Source organism: Taeniopygia guttata, chromosome Z (assembly GCF_048771995.1).
Source record: "Taeniopygia guttata chromosome Z, bTaeGut7.mat, whole genome shotgun sequence".
Lineage (NCBI taxonomy): Eukaryota > Metazoa > Chordata > Aves > Passeriformes > Estrildidae > Taeniopygia > Taeniopygia guttata.
In genome coordinates, this window is record NC_133063.1 from 65,356,104 (window position 1) to 65,376,215 (window position 20,112).

Consider the following 20,112-nt stretch of genomic DNA (forward strand, 5'->3'; position numbering starts at 1 on the left):
CTAACTGTGCGTTGAAACATTTGAAGACGAGGTGCTGTTGCTGTTGGTGGTCTGTGCCCTCTTTAGATACAAGTCTAGTAGCTTCATCTTGCTTCCTGTGCATTGTGAGAGATGAGGTTTCAGTTCTTCTCCAATTGCTGAATAAATAACCACTAGGCAAAACACACTGGCTTTTCTGACACTCGTCTCCATGTTATTATAATCCTGTAACAGTCCTGGAATGGTATCAGGCAGGAGTGGTTGCAATGATTACTTGGAAATCCTCTTGATGACTTGTTTGCATTTTGATGGCATATAATCTGCAATCTGAATGATGGGGCAAAGCACCTTGATGCACTGCTCGGGGTGGATGGATCTCGCCAGGGTGGAAGCAGCTTCTTCAGCAGCTCTGATGACCTCCTTGTGGGAATCCTTATGTGCTTCCAGTGTTTTCATGATAGTCAACTCCACATAGTTCTTAAACCTTGCTGGCTGGTTCTGCAGTATCTCCCTCAGGACTCGCAGTGCCAGAGCTCTGATCGAATGATCTTTGTCTCCAAGTGTTTCCAGCAGCAAGAGCAGAATGGTTTTGAAATGCTCCTCCCAAACTCCAATATTATCTTCCCTTGTGATCTTTAGCAACTCCAGGAGAGCTATCGCGCACCTCAGTCTCTCCGACAGGGTCGGGGACTTCTGGAACGCGACGGTGGTAGTAAAGAGAAGAGTCTTCCACCGGGCGAGAGTCTCTCAAGCGGCTTTTATTCTGAGGGCTTCGGTGAGGGAAGGCGAGGGTGGTGAAGGGACACAGCCACTCAGAGGGCGAGCCAGCTCTGAGAGCCCCGAACCAGGGGCGGAGCAGGGTATATAACAGTAACAGGGAAGGAGGGTCAGGGTACAGAGCATCAAATCAGGTAAGGGTATGAGGGTGGAGTCAAGCAGGAGTGACACGGCAACGGCCAACTGGGATAGAGGGAAGTAGTGGTTTCGGGGGAAGAACCAATGGGGGTACAAAGAACTGGGAACTTTCTAGAACAAAGGGAAGGGGTACAAAGTGATTGACATAAACTGGGGGAAGGGAGAACAGATGACAGACAACTTGGGAGGCGGGAAAACTACACATCTGTGGCCTCCCATGGCAAAGCAGGGAGGTCACCTACCACACCCCCTCCCACAGAGAGCTCCTTTCCACTCCTCCACTTGCTTGTTGTTGTTGGAGAGCTCTTTCAGAAGATCAGCCACCAAATCTGAATGGACACTGGGTACATCCCAAAGCTGATCCATGTTGTCATGGAACACTTCTTCCTTCAGGGCAGTCTTGTCGTAAGTGTTAATAGTTAATCTTCTTTATTTAATTGGAAATGAATAGTGAGAGAAGGTGAGACTATGCCACAGATTTTGTAGTCTCACAAGCCTATGGACCAAAGATGAAATATGAATGGGTTTGCAACCTCACATTAGTATAATAACAAGGTCAGGAAGGAGAGCCCAGATACTGAGGTAGAGAGCAAAATTATATCTGGGAAAGAAGGAAAAAGAAAGTTCAGAAGCACCAAAAAGTACAGAGGAATACTTGGTTTCTCACTTTCCTGACTCGTCTGGGAATGAACAGACTAGCTATTGAAATCCGGCATAAAAATACATACCATGATCCTTGTCATTGGATGTTAGAGTCAGAAAAAAATTCAAGATGTTTTTAAAATATTTTTAAACAGTGAGGTGAATCAAGCTCTGAAGGGGCTGGACAACGTGTGTGCCAGATTCACTCATGTGAAATCCCTACACAGAGAACATCTGCCTTTATGAGGATATGCTGAAGTTTGTGTGAAACCTTGCTATAGAAATGGTTGGGTGAAGTGTTGTGGTTTGTGTTACGTGGAAGATATGACTTTCCAATAGCTCCTTCTGGGTTACTTATTTCTGAAGTGACAGATTTGTTTGGAAGGATGCCTAGGAGAAAAGAAGAGAAAATGTTTAGAAAGGTCTGAAAGCTTATTAAAATGTCCCTCAAGCCAGGACATGGAGGAAACAACACAGTACTCAAGAAAGCAGTATTTAAAAAGAAGAGATAACCTTGCCAAATGTTGGTATCACACAGCCTGTCCTATCCTAAGAGGAGGAGACATGAGGTGCCACTAGCTTCTGGAGCCCAGGTGGGCTCCAAAATAGTCCAGGGGCAAGACTGGGGAACCGACCAGGTTGGGTATTGCCTCAACTGGAACCTCTGAGCCAAATGCCCAGTACTGGAGACCCCTGAAAGTGTGATGAAGATTGGATAAAAGAGGCAGAAGAGGCTCTCTTGCTATGTGAAGACCAGGTTTATTGGGTGAGGCAAGGGGAGGGTACACAGGAGAGGAGAGCTGAAGGGAACACAGGCAAGCAGAACCCCAAGCACCGCTGTGCACGATTTTTTAAAACTTCACAAAACAGGGAGTGGACACCATGAGAGTAACTCTTAGAGTGGTTTTCAGGGATGCCACAAATCAGGGAAAAGGGAGAAGAGAGGGTTCCATCTGGGATTGGTCCTGGAGGTGAGGGACAGGGAACTTTCCAGAGCAATGGTAAGGTTTAGGTTGACAGACAGGACAAAGGGGCTGGGTTGCCTTGGCAGAGAGGGAAGGGTCTGGAAGGAAGGGAAGAGATTCTTTGAGGGGCAGCTGGGTGGGAGGGTACAACTGAGGGAGAAACCAATTTAGGGAGAACATGAGGGGATAACAGAACATACCACTATAACAGTCAACCTAATAAAACTTAGTAAAATAAATATGAACTGCAACAAGGAGGTGTAGTGTAATTTTGAAGGTCCCTGTTAAGTCAGAGAATCCAATTCTCCTAAAATCCATGTTGCTTTTACACCAGCTTTTTCTGATGACCAAGGTTCCTACTATCATTGGTCATTAATTTTAACAGCTTTTGTGCTCCTTTTTTACCCTTTTTGTAATGAAACGTATAAGAGAACAGGTTCTTGCGAATAATTTACACACTTAATGGAAGATTGCAGGTCTCACCTAAATTTTCTTGTAGTCCAGATGCAGTATTTGCTTGTACTTGGTCTGGAAAACAACCACAGCAAATTTCATCAGGAAGGAGGCAAGGAAAGCCACACAGCAACAGGACAAATGACAGAGCTGGTTAGCTGACAGTCACACACTCAATGCTACATCATCCAGACTCTTCTAGATTTACAGAAGAGCAAAATTAGCCTTGAGAACAGCATATCTAAGCTTCCAACTATACATTGTGCAAGGATGTGAGCGATCAAAGCCAAAGAAAATGGACAACTCTCCTGACTGAACTTTACACATTACTTCAAGGGGGAATTTGTATGAAAAGGCAGCAAAGAATATGGCCTATAGTACCACTGCCTTCTTACAGCATTTCAGTAGTTTCATACAGAGAAGGGAGTCAGAATTGGAAAATCATTATACTTACTGACACAGTATGAATTAACATAGAAATATTTTTAACTATGGTATGCATAGAAAGGAACTTCTCACTAGCTAATCTTCTAAATCATTATGGCTCATCAGTATTAATTTTTGTTTTAACTTATTATGTAAACTTGAATGACATTTTATTGCAAACTCTGCAGACTGAAATGTGAAAGAAAAATACTCCTCAATATCTGGTGCTCATATAACCTGTACTTCAGTGTATTTCTTAACTAGAGGCTGGACTTTGCAGTTAGACAGTATTTTGTCTTTCATGACTGAAGCCTTTATCCATCAGATATTTAGTTGCCTAATTTCCAGTAAATTCCTTTGAATAAATTATTAAAATAATATGCTGAAGTATTTGGCTTTATTCTGTTAATCTGAGCAGGAATATTTTTTGAATAACAGAAAGGGCATGAAATCTAGTTATCAGCATGTAGCCCACAGTGTTCAGGCAACACTCCTACACACAGACTTGTCTTTTAATATTTTGATGACAATTTTTGGTGACAATTCAGACACTGTATATAGCAAATGTGATGGAAATATTTTGCTAGATTGGATCTTGTTAAATAAATGCTGAAATTTATCGATTACCACATGCTCTGTTCAGAGATCAGCGAAAGGTGTATGTGTCTTTGATACCCATCTAATTATATGTCCCTGCTAGGTATTTAATGGCCTTCTGCCAGGCTGGTGCATGACAATGGGAACACAGGAAAGGATTTTCCAGGATAACCAACACTTCCATCCATATAGGCCCTTTCTGAGGCTGCCTGTGTGCCATTCTGCAGCCCTTAAGAGTGTCTCTGACCAAAACCTTGCTTTGGATTAAAAACTCTTCCCAATTCCCAGCCTCCTCTACTGTCTCCATGATACACAAAGGAGTCCTGTTGTCCCCTTTTCATTTATGCTTGGTTGAGCTGAATTTCTGGTGGCATATGTTATGATGAGTCTTGGGGTTAAGATGACTGCTCCGTGCTCGTGCATGGGTGTGAAATAGTGTTCTCTGTGTAGAGAACCAGACTTTCATCTGACATGGTGCATCAGGTCTTGTCTAGCATCCTGTATGCTGGTCTTTATAAATCTGTATTAGCATTAGCAGTATCTCACCATTGTAGCTGTGAAGATTATCTGTACATTTGCACCACACTGCCACTGTACTCATATTGCCACGAACTAAGTGTCACCCCAAGGGAATCAAGAAATTAACAGTAGAGGACATTCAACAACTTCTTTGGCAAGGCAAGGTAATGAGTTACCCATCCTCTCACGCTTGTCCAAGATTAAAAAAAGAACGTTTTCCTATTTACCATCTGAGTAGGAGTTGCCTTGAGGCAGTTTTCCTTATCTGCTGTTAATAGCCCCATCAATGCCTTGCCACATGACTCAGAGATAACACCGTCCAGGAGCAGGTGATTAAGGACACACCTCGTGACTCATAATGACCCATTGTAAGATGCTCTGCCCAGGGGGGAGGAGCTAGGCATTCCAACCTGGATAAAACTGGGGATTTCTAGACAGAGGGTCAGCCTTTTCACAGGTTCTCCGAGAAGACACAGCAACTACATCTGCCAAGAGGACTGCAGCTACTCCAATTTAGACTGCTACCAGCACGCTGGCCAGGTTGTATTCTGACTTTGTCAATAGTCTTTCCCTTTGTATTATTGCATGTGGTTTTTTGTCCTTTTCCCAATAAATTGTATTTCTGACTTGGAGTCTCTCACTGGTTTTGCTTTCAAACCAGAACAGTGCTGTAGGTATAGAAGGTATTTTGCTGTAGCTGCCAGAGTATTCACTACAGCTAAGACAGTGAGGCTTCTTCCATTTTGGACCTCTTTGCTACATGTATGAAATTTTACTGTGATTATCTGTTAGGCTATACTTTATCTCCCAAGAGGAATTTTTTTTTTTTTTTTTTTTTTTTTTTTTTTGGTAAGGGCAAAGGATTCTCTCAAGCATTTCTGAAATAGGGAAGAGAATACCCTGTGATAAATTTCAGACTTACTATAAAGGGGACAGGGGGTTAAAATTTTATGTTTATCCATAGTACTTAAACATATCCATACCTAAATTTCACTAGAAAACTTAGGATGAATAAATGTGTTTGACAAATGTGAAAATAACTAAACAGAAATATATAATGTGCACAGTGTAAGACAGCCCAAAGGGTAACTCATAAGCCTTTGTGAACAAACATACATGGCTTTGTTTCAAAATCCATTTAAACTCAAGAAGTTTTACATTTCTCCAGGCCAAAGCCCAGAGACACCACCTTGCAAGAGTCTACTATAAATTAAGGCTTGGTCCTTATACTGAAAAATATGCAGGAATGACTTTTCAGAAGGATTGTTGAGAGCTTTAGGGCTGAAACACAATAAAGACAGATGAAGTTTGAATTTCAAACATTCCGTCTGTGCCTTCTGGCTACTTAGGGTCTTACAGTGCAGCAGCAGTTTGGGTTTTGCTGCTTTAGGAACTATGATTGATGATACTCTGACTTAGTGACTCCTCCCACTCTGAAAGATATCCAGGACAGCATGTAGGTCGATTTTTATTTATGACCTAATACATATTGATATATTTTAAGCAGTAATTTAAATTAGCTCCATTTGCTTTATTAAATATAATTACTGTGTATTTGTGCTCCGTATCCCACTGGAATCCTAAAGAATCCTAAATTTGTCCGAGTGCTGCACAAATACAAACTAAACCAGTCTGCCTTCTGAAGAGGTTGTAATCCAAATATAAGCAGAGGTTGCAAAGAGTTGCAGGTGGGGCAGCCTATGGTGCACATGACTAGGTAACAGTTTTGGTCAGAGCTGTAAGGACGACTTGCAGCACATCAGCCCAGTGGTTTCTAAGGAAGTTGTGAGTTTTGTTGCAGAGAAAAGTTGGAAGAAAGGATTTTAGGGGTGACTGTGAAGTTTTTTTTGTGGGCACTCCTCCCACATGTACCAGACAGTATGGAGGGAAGCACATAAGTATTCACTAGCAAAGTAACATCTGGGTATGAGAGAGCTGGAAGGCAATAAATACTGTGAAAGTGACACGAGACCCCAGCTTTGAACTGAGAACCTGATGGGGAAAGAAATGCTTCAGCAGGGAGCAACTCAGCTGATGAGTTATGTGAGGTAGTCTGAGTAAATCTCTGTGGAAGCCATCCTGCCTCTGGTGAATGGGGAACCTGAAGATGAACCATCAGCACCCTCAGTACATAAACAGGGTGCTTAAACTAGGAGGTACAAGTTGTGCTCTTTGCAAAGGCCTATCTGGTACTCCTGGAAGGAAACAGAAATCCAACCAGAATCACACTGGTTTCATAAAGTCATAATATTGAATTCTGCCTGGATTTCATTGTAACCCAGAATCAGTTAATATCTATGTGTTGTAAGGTATTAGTCACAATTGGATTTATGATTTTCTCATAAATCTGTTTGCAAAGTGTTTTACTGCAATTGTGATTTTCAAAATTCAAATGGTATATTTTATTGAAAACTGTTGCAGGACATCATTACGTTACAGGCTTCAGTATCTGCAATACAGTATAATTTTCATCATTCCATCAAGCGTCTATCAGATTTCATGCTGAGTTTGAGGCTACTGCATTTGAATCTACAAAACATGTAGAAATTGGAAACCTCAAAAACAACAACAAAAAAGGATCAGCTTGTGGCTTTAATTTCTTTGTTCAAATGTACCATGAGGTTGAAGAAAATTTCTTTTTAAACAAAAGAATCAGATCCACTCCTTATGAAAACAAACGATTTAGAAAAACAAGGTTAGAATGCCACCTGGGGGCTTATATTGCCATCACACTCCACTTTAGATCAGAGCAGCATGCAATTTGTACTGTGAGATAAAAAAAAAATTGTTCACTCCATTTTCTTCACAAAGTACAGTCAGACTTTGAGGAATTCATGCAGGTGTTATTCCATTTTATGGCACTTGCTTCCTTAGACCTTCAGCAAGAACATAATACAAGAAATAGGCAATGAAGAGGCAAACCAATTTGCTTTGTGAAGAGAAACACAGCATTACACACTGTATGAGGTAGTTTATGTTTCACAGATAAATGTAAACCAAACATAAGAAACACAAAAATAAGTTTATTTACTGACAACACATAGAAAAGACTAGATTGCATCAGATGGAGAAGGCCACAGTTTGTGGAGGCAGTAAAGGGATTGTTCAAGCACAGATAACTGCAACATCAAAGTACTAAAAATGGAAATACACAGACAATAACTTTAATCTGTTAAAATAGTGCTAAAAATAAGACTTTCCTCAACTTTAATTTCAGGGATTGGGCCAAAATGACAAAAATAGGAGCAGATTATTACAAATTAATACAAATGAAGGCTGTTAGGATGTAACTAGGGTAGCATCCCCACACTACTAGTATTCATCTACGCTTTTGGTGAACTTTTCTGAATCTGACCAGACAGGAGAAAATAATACATATTTTGCACATTTAGATGCTAAATCTAAGACCAAGGGGAGAAGGGGTGACAAAGCCTTTTCTTGCAGCCACAAAAATCTAGAAAAATACAAAACTATTTATTTTCATTGATGAAGCTGAACCCACACATTTATTTGGCCTGTGAACATCTCCAGAATTTCATGATGGAAGCTGCTGAACCTTTCATCAAGGTGCGGAAACATTTCGCTCAGATACAACACCATCACTGGAACTGCAGAGATCCCCTTTGGATAGAGGGGGTCAAGTAAATTACCACCAGTGGTTGAAGTTCCATTCCCTCTTAAGTTCCTGGAGTTTAGATTCAGGTTCACCTAAATCAAGCTAATATCCCTAGGCCAGCTCTAGTGCAACCAGGATTTGGGCCAAGAGGAGGAACTCAATGTGTTATTGCTGGTTGATCTCCTACCCTTCTCCTAAACCTCTAAATGCTGGTGATTACTTGGGAGATAGGTGGTCATGTGACAAAATTAATTGGATCCTGTAAGGAATGCCATGAGGATGCTCTGGTGGTACACTGCATATCTAAAACCGTGCCCTTTAACTGGCAGGAGCCACAGGATCCATTTTTTCTCAGCACTTTTAATCACCTTCAGTCACAAAGCGAACTAGTTAGACAGCATGGCCTTAAGTACCAGAAAGATGAAAGTGACATTTATTATCCCCCATCATCCAGCACCATAGTTCTAACAGGGCGTGCAGAACCAAAATGGATAATTTCTCTATAGGAATAATACATGTCTGAACTTTTGTATCACTCACCTGACCTGGGAATGCAAAATTAGCCATTTCCTGAACGGGTGGATTTAACTACCATGAATACAAGAAACAGCAGCATGGATTTTTAAGGGTTTTATACTGGTTGTGGAGGACTGTAGTATATGCTGTCCATTGAAATATCATTTGTTGGCTGCTTCTAACTCTGTTTCTTTAATATGTAACGTGTTTTGACTGTATTTGATCTTGACAGTGTGTGAAATTCTTGCCCACACTTTTCAACTGATCTATTTATTAGACATAAAGGAAAAAACTGTGTGGATTAGGCATGAATTTTGAGACTGAATCACAATGATATCTCAAAGATATATGGTCTGATTTAGAGAAGTCACCTTTAAAAGAATGTTTTCTAGTACTTCCTTTGTAAAAATCTCTCCAAGTAATTCTTAGAGTAAGACTGATTGTAAGTTGTTCACCTGTTCCTAGGAACTTTATTCAATGAATAAAATCTACAGAAAAAAATTGAACTGTGTAACTTGAGGAAACTGTAATAGGCTTTAGCAATTTATAAGACGTATACAAATAATGTGACATACTGGAAATATTAGTTAATAGAGCAGGAGATAACCTAGTGACAGTTTCTATGCCTAGTCACTACTGCAGAGGCCAGGATCTCACTGAGGCAAGTTAAAAGGGAAGCCATCGTGCTAGAAGGTGGGAAGGAAAAGTATTCCTCTATTCAGATACTAAATCCTGAGGACAAGAAATGTCACACTGGTGGAAAAGTGTGCTTGTGTAATCACATGTGCTGCACATTTCCTGCAGTGAGTGTTATCCTCCAACACTCCATCATTTTTGCAGAGTTTAAGAGCCTGAGCATGATGCTTTGCCAATGGTTGACAGCAACAGCCATAAATTGCAAAAAACATTGCAACTTGGCCTAGCATTTGCAATGCTGTGATAAATTGCACTCTTTACACAGGCACCACAACGAACACAGCACTTGTACCAACCACACTGGGAAACAGAGAAGTTGCTTCTGTTTCCTGGAAGTGTACAATACATTAGATGCTTGAAATAATAACAATAAAACTGGTTTGTTAATATTGCAAGAAGGATTCAAAAAAGAAGTGTACAGAAATTTATACAACATACAAAGAAATGGAAAATGGAGCAGGCAGCATTGTTAGTTTAAAGAAGGAATGAAAAGATGCTCAGAAGCAGAATTCTGAAGTCAGTTCTAATTAAAGAGACAAAAAGCACTCTCCTGAAGTCCATCTGCAGTGGGTTGACCCTGGCTGGATGCCAGGTGCCCATCAAGCTGCTTTATTACTCCCCTTCTCAGCTGGAGAGGGGAGAGAAAGTACGACAAAAATCTCATGGGTCAGGATAAGGACACAGAGACATCAGCCACCAATTACCATCAAGAGGAAACAGACTCGACGTGGGAAAAATTTAATTTAATTTATTGTCAATCAAATCAGAGTAAGTAAGATAATGAGAAATATGGGGAAGACATTTTACAACACCTTCTCTCCATGTCTTCCTTCTTTCTGGGCTCAACTTTACTCACAAATTGTCTTCCTCCTGCAGATGCGCAGGGTGATGGTGGAAGGAGGTTGTGGTCAGTTCATCTCACGTGGTCATGTAAGTCATAGAACTGTAAGTAGTGTTATGCTGTGCAGTCCTTCCTTCCAATAAATAAAATGTAACAAAATGACTCAACACTTGCCAGTTTGGAGAATATACCAAATTATTTAGGGACACTGCCAGGAACCAGATTGCTGATGACAAAACTGCTGATTACCATGGAAACCCTGGCAGGTGTATCTACATACAGCAAGTAATTCCACTGGCTGTGCCCTTAGTCTGCAGGAACTGCATCTCTAAGATGGAAGTCAGCATGATTGAACTGAAATAAAAAAGCAGAAGTCTGCTAAAGTAGATAAACAACAGCTTTAAGACTGGTTTATGACTGTTATCAACTTCAGTTGGTTACAAAGCTGCAAGGAGTTCACAGCAGTTAAAGAATGGCAAAACACAAGGTTACAAACTACAAATATTTGTTGAACTTAGGTTACTACAGTGTCATTTCATCCTAGCATCCCATGTTTTACACGCTCAGACTGGCCAACAGTAGATGTTCAGGAGGGGTGGAACACCTCTCCTGTGAAGAAAGCCTGAAAATATTTGAGATTGTTGAGCTGGGGAAGAGAAAGCTCTGAGTCAACTCTCTTGTGGCCTTCAAGGTCCTAAAGGAAGCCCACAAGAAACATGGAGATGATCTTTCTATAAGGACATGAAGTGACAGGACCAGACGAGAATGCCTTTGAACTGAAAGAGGGTAGATTTAGACTGGGTATTAGAAAGGAATTCTTTTCTGTGAGGATGGTGAGGCACTGACACAGGCTGCCCAGAGAAGTTGTGGATGCCCCACCCCTAGGAGTGTTCACGGCCAGGCTGGATGGGGATTTAAGCAATGCAGTCTAGTGGAAGATGGTCCTGCCCGTGGTAGAGAAGCTGGAACTAGATGAACACTAAAATCCCTTCCAACCCAAACCACTCTGTGAAATATGCATATTTTATGATTGGCTTTTTGCAAATGTTACAATGAATATTATATGTGTAATGTTAGAAAGTTATGCTGTATTAATTCTCTTACGTAGTGTGTTAAATGTAGTTTTAGGTTACAACATAATGTTAAAATAGAAACTCTGCGATATAGGATTTGCTACAAGCTCAAGCAGGAAAATGAGATAATCGAGAAACTCTTCACACAGAGATGTCAGCGAAGGGGGCCCATAAAAAGTGACAACCTCCTTATCAGAAAAGACAAACATTCTTCCACCTTCTCTCCATCTTTGTGGAACCAACAGGATTAAGGAGAAGTTGACAAAAACCAGAAAAGTTCTTAATTTGCAAGGAATTTATGCATCATGTATGAGATATATGAATATGCAACAGGCTATTGCTTTTAAGGTTATTCCTTTGTTCACAAGTGATGCTTTTCATGACTTAGTGTCTGAGAGCATCCAGACGTCAGTAATTCTTTGCTTTTTATTGTCTTGTAATTGTCCTAACTCTAAATTTTATTACTCTAATTGTATTATTATTTTTATAAACATTTTATTATTATTAAACTTTTAAAATTTTAAAAGCAAGTGACTGGCGGTTTTCACACTGCCCATGGTAGAGAAGCTGTAACTAGAAGAACCTAAAGTCCCTTCCAGCCCAGCCCACTCAGCTCTGTGATTTGTGAGGGGCAGCACAGGAGCAGGACTGTGTGGGTTTACTCCTGTTTGTCGCTTCACCCTTTCAGGAGCATCAAAGACCTCAGCAAGGGAGGATGGAAACAGCCATAGCCAAGGGGAATCTGTTCCTTAGGAAATACTCTGGTGCTCATTCCACTTCAAAAAACAGTTGGAGACCGTCACAATCAATGGCAATAATTGTAATGTTGTAATATGCAATACGGTAGAAGGCAATAGCATAAATGTTCTCTGAGGTCGGAAGACAGCGAGGTGTATATTTCAGTATATATTTCAGGTCGGTAAATATTTCACTTTCCCGCCGTGCGAAGCCGCGCGGGAACACCCGGGACGGCCCTCACGGCGCGGCGCCTCGGCGATCGACTGCTCATGCCACGCGCGGCGCCGCCCGCCGGCGCGGCGCTCGATTGCGCAGGCTGCCGGTCGGCTGTGGCGGCTGTGGCGGCGGGGCGGGCGCTGCTGCCATGCTGCGCTGGCTGATCGGCGGCGGCCGCGAGCCGCAGGGCTCGGCCGAGGTAGGTGAGCCGGCTCCCGGGCAGCCTGGCGCTTGGGCTGGTGCTGTCGGGAGGCGCCGGACCGCGGCCTTTCCCGCTGGGCGGGTCTTGGCCCCGGGATGGGTCGTGCTCCGGGCCGGGTCGCAGCCTGCGAGGCGGTCGGGCTGATAGAACGGGTGACGGAGAGAAACGGGGCAGTTGGGGAAGCACAGAGGCGGACCTCACTGTGTCCAGGGCTTCAGTTCGGGGAGGACATTGAGGTGCTGGAGCGTGTCGGGGGAAGGGGAACGGAGATGGTGCAGGGCTTGGAGCGCAAGTCCTGTGTGGAGTCCTTGAGGGAGCTCCGTTGGGTTTATCTTGGGGAAAAAGGAGGAAAAAGGATTAGTTGGTTGGGTTTATTTTGGGAAAAAGGAGGCTCAGGGGAGATCTTACCACTCTCTCCAACTACCTGAAAGAGGGGGTAGTCCTGGGGGTTGGTGTCTTGTCGCAAGCAACCGGCGACAGGATGAGGACACCGTCTCCAGCCGCACCAGGGGAGATTCAGGCTGAGCATCAGAGATAATTTCTACACAGAAGCAGTGATTAGATACTGGAATGGAGTGCTAAGGGAGGCAGTGGAATCACCATCCTTCGCGGTGTTTAAGGACTGGACGTGGTCTAGTTGACAAGGTGATGTTTATCATAGGCTGGGCTCCATCTCAAACGTCTTTTCCCACCAAATTGATTCTGTGAACAGCAGAACGGCTGAGCTAAGGTCCTGCTCTGCGGGAGTTATGGTGTGTTTCTTGCCTTGCAAGTCTTGCTGTCAGGATTCTGAGGTCGGTAATGTAAGTTATAGGCAGTAAGTTGTTATTTATGTGTCACAGTAGTTTGTAGTAGTTTTCCAGCATTTCTTCTTAGTACCTCATCCATGAAATATGCTTTGTTATGGAGTGCACTATACACTGACATCCTTGCTGCTGCTCAGATTAAGAGTAATGTTACTGGATTAGAGGGAGAGATTTTTGGAGTTTTCATGTCTCTAAGACTCTGCTGAAGTTCTCAGCATGGATTTAACAAGAGTTGATTAAAGTATTGCTGTGCTTTTGTAGTCTAGGCAAGTATGAGGAAATAATTATTTTTCAGCTGCTGTTCGTGAGCAAGTTATGCCAGTATTGTGGTTGACTTTAAAGGTCTGTACTTAATTTGGGTCTGCACCAGGTTGAAATGATGATGTGTGGAAATACCTCTGACTTTTGTCATCAGTCAAAATGCCAGTTGGATTGCAGTCACATTTGCAGGCTTGTGTGCAGTTGTTTTTAGAAGGGGGATAGGAAATACAATGCAGTTTTCTAAGATGCGCTAGAAACTGCATTGTTGTGTGTCCCTCTCCAAAGTTTAGACTTTGGTTTTGGTTTATATACTGTGATTTAATAAAGCATGAGCACAAATCAAGCTATGGCCCATTTCTTCCGTTCTGCCATTCATACCTTGGTTAAATCCAATCCACAGGGCGTTTTTTCTCATTGTTTTGCTCTCACAGAGTTGTGGAATGACAGTAATAATTTTGCTTCTCAGCTGAAAATCTGAAGAACAAGTATTGCTAAGGGTTAGTCCCTAGACTTTTCCCCTGCTGCATGATGTAATATTGTTTTATGTAATAATCTTTGTCACCATTAGTTCTGCAATAGGTAAGAAAGCCCACAGCAGTGTGTGGGCTGTGGACTTACAGTGTTTGTTTCCTGTGGTGTCACCTCAGACAGTTGTGTTAGAGAGTGGCATTGCACTGGGTGAATAGAGGGGGCCTCTGGCAAAGCTGTCCTAAGTCTAAATTTGTGAAATGGAAAATTCTCCTTACCTCTTTCTTTTCTTTCTTTTTTTTTTTTTTTTTTTTAACTGTGGAATCAGAATCTCTTCACTTGCTGGGCAGCCGTGGTGTTCGTCTTAGGCAGGGTGGCTCTGGTGGTGGGAGCACTCAAATGCAGGGGCATCGTGGTCCTTAGGAGCTAATCTGTCATGCTCCATGGTCCATAGATTAGTTTTCCTGTGTACTCTCGTATCTATGTTTTTCATTAATAGCTTTTGAAAATCTCACTTTGTGAATGCTTCACATCCTGGGAAGTTTTGATGTTGAGATGAATTTTTTTTTTCTGATTACTGCAATGTTGCTTACAGGTCATGCATAAAAATATGCACATTGGCAATAGATTCCATTAAAATCAATATTCAGCTTTGACCTCCAAAAACTTGATTGCTACAGGAGAGTCCAGTTAGTAGTTTGTATAGAAAAATATATTTCTTCAGAGAAAGAACACTCATGTAACCCAACACTTGGGTAAATATCAATTAAGATCTGAAGACAGCATAAATTTTTTTATGACCTTTATTGGGAAAAAGATATTGTTTTGTTCTCATGCATAAGTACCTTATAAGCACTGTACCTTTTAGTATTCACAGGCCTTGTTAGAATTAAGATTAGACATGTTGTTCAAAAGAAATAACACTATCTTGTATTGAACAGGAAACAACATCAGACTGTAGAATTGTAATGATACAAATTCTGAGTCTTTCAGAATGGTGTTAAAATTTTTTTCTTAATATATGTTTTCTGATTGTAGTATTGCTATACTGAGATTTCCTTAGGAATTTTAGAACTCTCATTTTTTTAAAGAAATGTTTTGATTAGCTTATAATGGATGAACTCCAAGTTAATTAGTTTGTTATTATGGCCATGCAGATTCTACTTGTATTATTTTAAAGTGGAACTGCTGTTCTCATGTGATTGCAAAAAATGAGGAACAGTTGCTTCATGAAATGCATCAGGTAGCACTAAATCAAGATAAAATCACAAGAACTCTTCATTAAAAAAACCAGGTTTCTTTCTATCCATATTTATTAACTGTGTCATTCTTAGTTTCTGAAGAATATTGTCATAGTATCAATATCAAAGTAATAGAAAATAATTTATTGATCCTGCAATAAAAAGTTCAACTTTCTGAGGATAACATGTTTGTGTTTCATGTGGTGTTACCTGTCATGTGCTGGATGTACAGCATTCTGCAGCTGCTCTTTTTACGGTGTACATTCTGTTGAAGTTCTCAAAGAGAGGAGACTCTTGGAAATAGTATGATGTTGACTGTTGTGTAAAATAAATCTAAGGGGAGAGGGTGTTGTCACTGAGTAACCACTGAGCTATTTCGATGGTTAAAAAAAAAAAAACAAAACAACCTGACAAGTTGTTTCAGAATGTTTAAGATCTTAATTACGAAAAAGTTGTCTTGAAATAAAATGATGATTGAGATTGGCAGAACCATTCTGCCTTGAAAATGCAGTTCTATGCAGTATTTTATTGACCCTGCCTAGTGATCAGCTTGCTCCAAGTGATTGATTGTTCTTTTAATTAATAGTCTAGTTGGGGGTAATTGCAGATGCTGTTCTATAAAATGATTAATCATTCTCTATGTTTTTTTAAGCAGTTTGCTTTGGTATCTTGTGAATAGAGTACCAGTGGGTGATTTATATATTATGGAACAGAACGGCATTTGTTCTTATTTGTTTTAAATATGTTGTCTTTATATAGGATTTTAAAATTGAACAGTAGATGAAAGATATGAGAGTTTCACAGCCATCTTGTAAGAGGTGTACTTTAATGAAAAACTGAATGTATGGTGTATTGAGTAATGAAGCTGGCTTCACATGACAGCTTATAACTGAGCTGGGTTTTCATCTCACTGTATCAACGATTAAATCAGTACAAAATGTTTTTGTTGAAAAGAAAATGCTATATTGTAATTTAAATACATACTATAGGAAGCTGTTATTTGCATGAAATAACAGGGAATTATTATTTTATAGTGATTTGCTTTAAGGCAAAATGGTATTTCAGAAACTTTACACATGGATCTGTATGTAGATTGTTAGACATTACGAAGACCTGATGAAAATAATTGCGTTAGTACAAAATAAATTTACTTCCTTTTTTATGAATTTTAGAAATCCTCTGTACAGACAATTGGTGAAGAACAAATACAGAATCCTTACACGGAACTCCTTGTATTGAAAGGCCATCAAGATATAGTGCGATTTCTAGTGCAAATAGATGACTGCAGGTATGAAATGCCATTTCAAATTGTTTGACAATGTCCTTGGCAATATGTTTGTAAAAATGTAGTAACATTTTAATCCCGTCTTTTTACTTTTGGGGAGTGAGAGCTGGAAAAACTGGTGTTAAGTCAAGGATGTATACTCCCTTTTCTTGCTCTGTTACTGTATCTTTTGGCTTCTCTTTTAAGTCATACTTTAATGAGAAAATGATGGTGATAATGTTACATTTCTCAGTAAAGATTCATTTGTAAGAATTTCCTTTAGCTAATTCAGCTGTTATTTTTCAGTCTGTTCCTGGTCTGAGTACTGCCTTCTGTACATGCATAGATTCTCACAGTACTATCTGCTGCTGTTCTGACAGGATGCATGTGTTCTATGTTTCAGAATTGAGGATAGCTGTTGCTTTACCTACTGGTTCTATGAAAGAGTGTAATAGACTCCTACAGATGTGCTGTAGCAATTGGGCATGGCATCTTCAGCAACAAGTGTTGCTTTTCCTTTCTGATCTTTTGTTGCACTTTCTTTTGATACTGTAGTGCTAAATTCACTTGAGCTTTAGTTAATGCGGTTTTCTTAGCTTTGCAAATTCTAAAGTTTTTAGCTACTTTATTCAGAATGACTACTTAGCACAAGTCACCATATGCCTAACCTCTGCATTACAAGTCTCTTCCAGTTTGATCTGGTTCAACTTGCTATACTTGTTTGAAACCTGATAGTTCCTTTGTTTCTCTCCTTCAGGTTTCAGCTATATGCACCTTTCTGTATACTTCCTAACAATCTCTGTCTGTAACTTCTGAAGATTGAGTTATCTATCTTCTGAGGACAGAGTTTTCAGAAAACTGGAAATTTGGCTAAGATGACTGAGAGAATGAATTATGACAATTGTACATTACATCCTATTTTCTATTTTAGTTTTCTCTAAATTTACCTTGCATGTTCTTTACGTAACATAATTTTACAAGAGAAGAAATAATTTTCTTCCTTAAAACAAAGGTTGTGGAGTCTTTATTTGGTCATAAAATGTAGTGACTCTTGACTGATGTGGAGAATTAAATAGAAAATGTCTAGTGACTAAGAATATAAGTAATAGACAAGATTATCTCTGTTAAGGAGCTGTAGTAGTTTATATCTTTTACAGATTATACACAAAAGGGAATTTCTAATATAGTCATCAATACACTGCATGAAGTTAATATGACCAAGAGTTTGTTTTATATCCTTGCAGTGGACAGCAGGTGTTTAATGAAGGAAGGTTCTCTCCCTCGCCATGTACATTGATTGGAAGAGACCATGCTAGTGGTGTTTTCCAGTTCAGAAATGCCCACAGAATCTTATTTTCTAATATTATATATAACTATATATGTATAAAAATGAAATTTCACAGAAGACTCCATGGAAGATTTTTGTCTTGCTGGTATTTATTTTAAATGTCATTAAAAAAAAAAAAAATATATATATATGTCAGGAAAGTTTCATGCATTCAAATGGAAGAATCTTCTGTGTTTTCTTCAGTCTTTTTTTTTCCCCCAGGCAAGTTAGTAAAATAACCCTTTATCAAAGTATGTTTTTCTCAAATGTAAAGTGAATATATGTAATTCATCTTTGTAGAAACACCACAGTATTCTTAGCTTGCACATGAAGTCTTATAAAAAAAATCTTTTACCATTTTGGATTCTTATTTGGAGGCAGGTAAATTACTAAAGCTAAAGTAATGATAATCATTGTAAAACTAAAGCCTTATTGGCGATGTTTAAGATAGGTTATGAAATAGCATGTGGATAATGAGTAAATTGCATAGGTGGTTAGTATTCTGAGAGTTTGAGGAGTTTAATAGAGTTGTTTCAGTTGTTACTGGCAGTAATTCTAAATTTTATTTATCAAGGATATGGTATTTTCTATATTGTTAAACACACAATATTTTTCACTTGATTATTTTCAGTAAGTCTAGTATTGTTACTCAGCTTCTGAAATGTGTTTGTTTAGTTTCTGCAGCTATTCCATTGTGTGCTTTTTGTCAACTATTGTAAGCCAAGTTTCACGCTTCAGGTCTTTAGATAATATCATCTTAGTGAGAATTTTACAGAAGGATTTTCTTGTTTTCTCAGTGGCTCAGCTAAAACCAGTGAGTGGAAAATTTTCTCATATTGGTTTTTGAAGATACTAAATAAATCCTCTATGAATGTAACAGAAAGCTGGTTGGTTTTTTTTTTTTGGGTTTTCTTCTTCTTTGCTCTTGTACTTTTTAAATATGACGTAAGGCTCATATTGATTGTAAGATCACTAAAGAAGGCTAAGCCTCAGCAAGAGCTGGACTGAGATAAAATTGCAAGTAATACTCTAGTATTAGACATATTAAATTAAACAGAATTCATAGCACATTTTAAGAATAGATTTTTTTGTTGATCATTTGACCATTTCTTGCTCCTTCAGGAAACAGACAAGGTTATAGATGATGGTGATCATGACTGGAAAAGACTGAGGTGACCCATGAAGACCCTTTTTTATAACACTATTGGAATTCTTAAGTCCTGTTTTTATATTAGGTATATGCTGAAAATCACCTATTTAAATATACTATTTCAGTTTAGAAACTGTAATTAGGATTTACAAATACATGTTTATTCTTTAAAGACTGAATCTGATATATCTTTGTAAGCATTTTTACTTCCATAAATATTTACTGCTTTTCCATTATATTACACTGTAATGAAGTTTTCAGTTTGTTGTGGTTCTTTGTTTTGTTTTTTTTTTCCAGGATTGCATCTGCAGGAGATGATGGAATCGTATTTCTGTGGAATGCTCAGGTTAGCGGTCTTTTTTAGAAGTGGCCTGTGTGCTCTGGACAGGGTAGAAGTTGTAGAGAAGGGGTGGAAATGTCTAGGAACAATGAAAGTGGAATAAATAGGAATTGCTTCAGAGCTAATGTTTGAAAGTGTTTTTCTGTTTAAAAGCAGAAGTGTGTATGAGGTTGTGACTTTAATTACTCTTTGAAAGTATATTCTGTGTTTGCTGTAAATGCGGAAATGCTGTAACTCATCAAATATATAGCAAGATCCCAGACTTATCAGGATTTTTATATACATGTAAGATTTAAATACATTTCAGTATTTCTATTAGTAATACCTCTTTAGTATGATTGATTAATGGAGAGCTATCAAAAATATTGTATTTAAAAGATACCAAAGTCAGTAGGAATTAAACATTTCATGACGAACAGGCCCTTAGTTTCTTGCTGTGATAAAAACTTTCTTAGAACTTTTGAAAACCTTAAGAAGACATTAGTTTTATCATACAAATGGTGCTCTGTAAGTGTGACACCTGCTGTTTTGCTCTGCTGCTCTGTTTCTCCATATCATTGACAAAACTGTAGAGAACCAGTGAGGATTAGACGTAGGTTAAGGAAGTCTAATATACATTGTTTAGTAAGAAGTCTGAAGGGTCTACAGTGTATCAGACTTTCAATTGAGGAAACAAAAATCGCAGATTTTAAATTTTCTTTAAAATATTCTGAAAAATTTATGTCACATTTATAATGGTCAGAATGAGAGACTTGGAATTTTTCCTTTGAGCAGTTTCTGCTAGTGCTTTGCTGGTTTTGAGGACCTTTTATAATTTTATAATTCTATAATTTGGAAAAGTAAAGGGATTTGAATATTAAA

General features: G+C 39.3%; 1 protein-coding gene and 1 pseudogene across 2 annotated transcripts in view; one reads left to right on the top strand and one right to left on the bottom strand.

Moving 5' to 3' along the window:
* Positions 1 to 12,247, bottom strand: LOC115491249 (CLIP-associating protein 1-B-like; annotated as a pseudogene).
* The window catches only part of WDR41 (WD repeat domain 41), a 24,889-nt gene continuing 17,013 nt past the window's right edge, over positions 12,237 to 20,112 (top strand). The window contains exons 1-3 of one of the 2 annotated variants that reach the window (XM_030257807.4): positions 12,237 to 12,391; positions 16,343 to 16,458; positions 19,209 to 19,257. In XM_030257807.4, the coding sequence (XP_030113667.1) occupies positions 12,341 to 12,391; positions 16,343 to 16,458; positions 19,209 to 19,257 (216 nt within the window). In that variant the 5' untranslated portion in view covers positions 12,237 to 12,340. Of the gene's footprint in view, positions 12,392 to 12,449; positions 12,631 to 16,342; positions 16,459 to 19,208; positions 19,258 to 20,112 lie in introns of those variants that run through there. The other variant, XM_072922876.1, reaches the window with a different exon arrangement.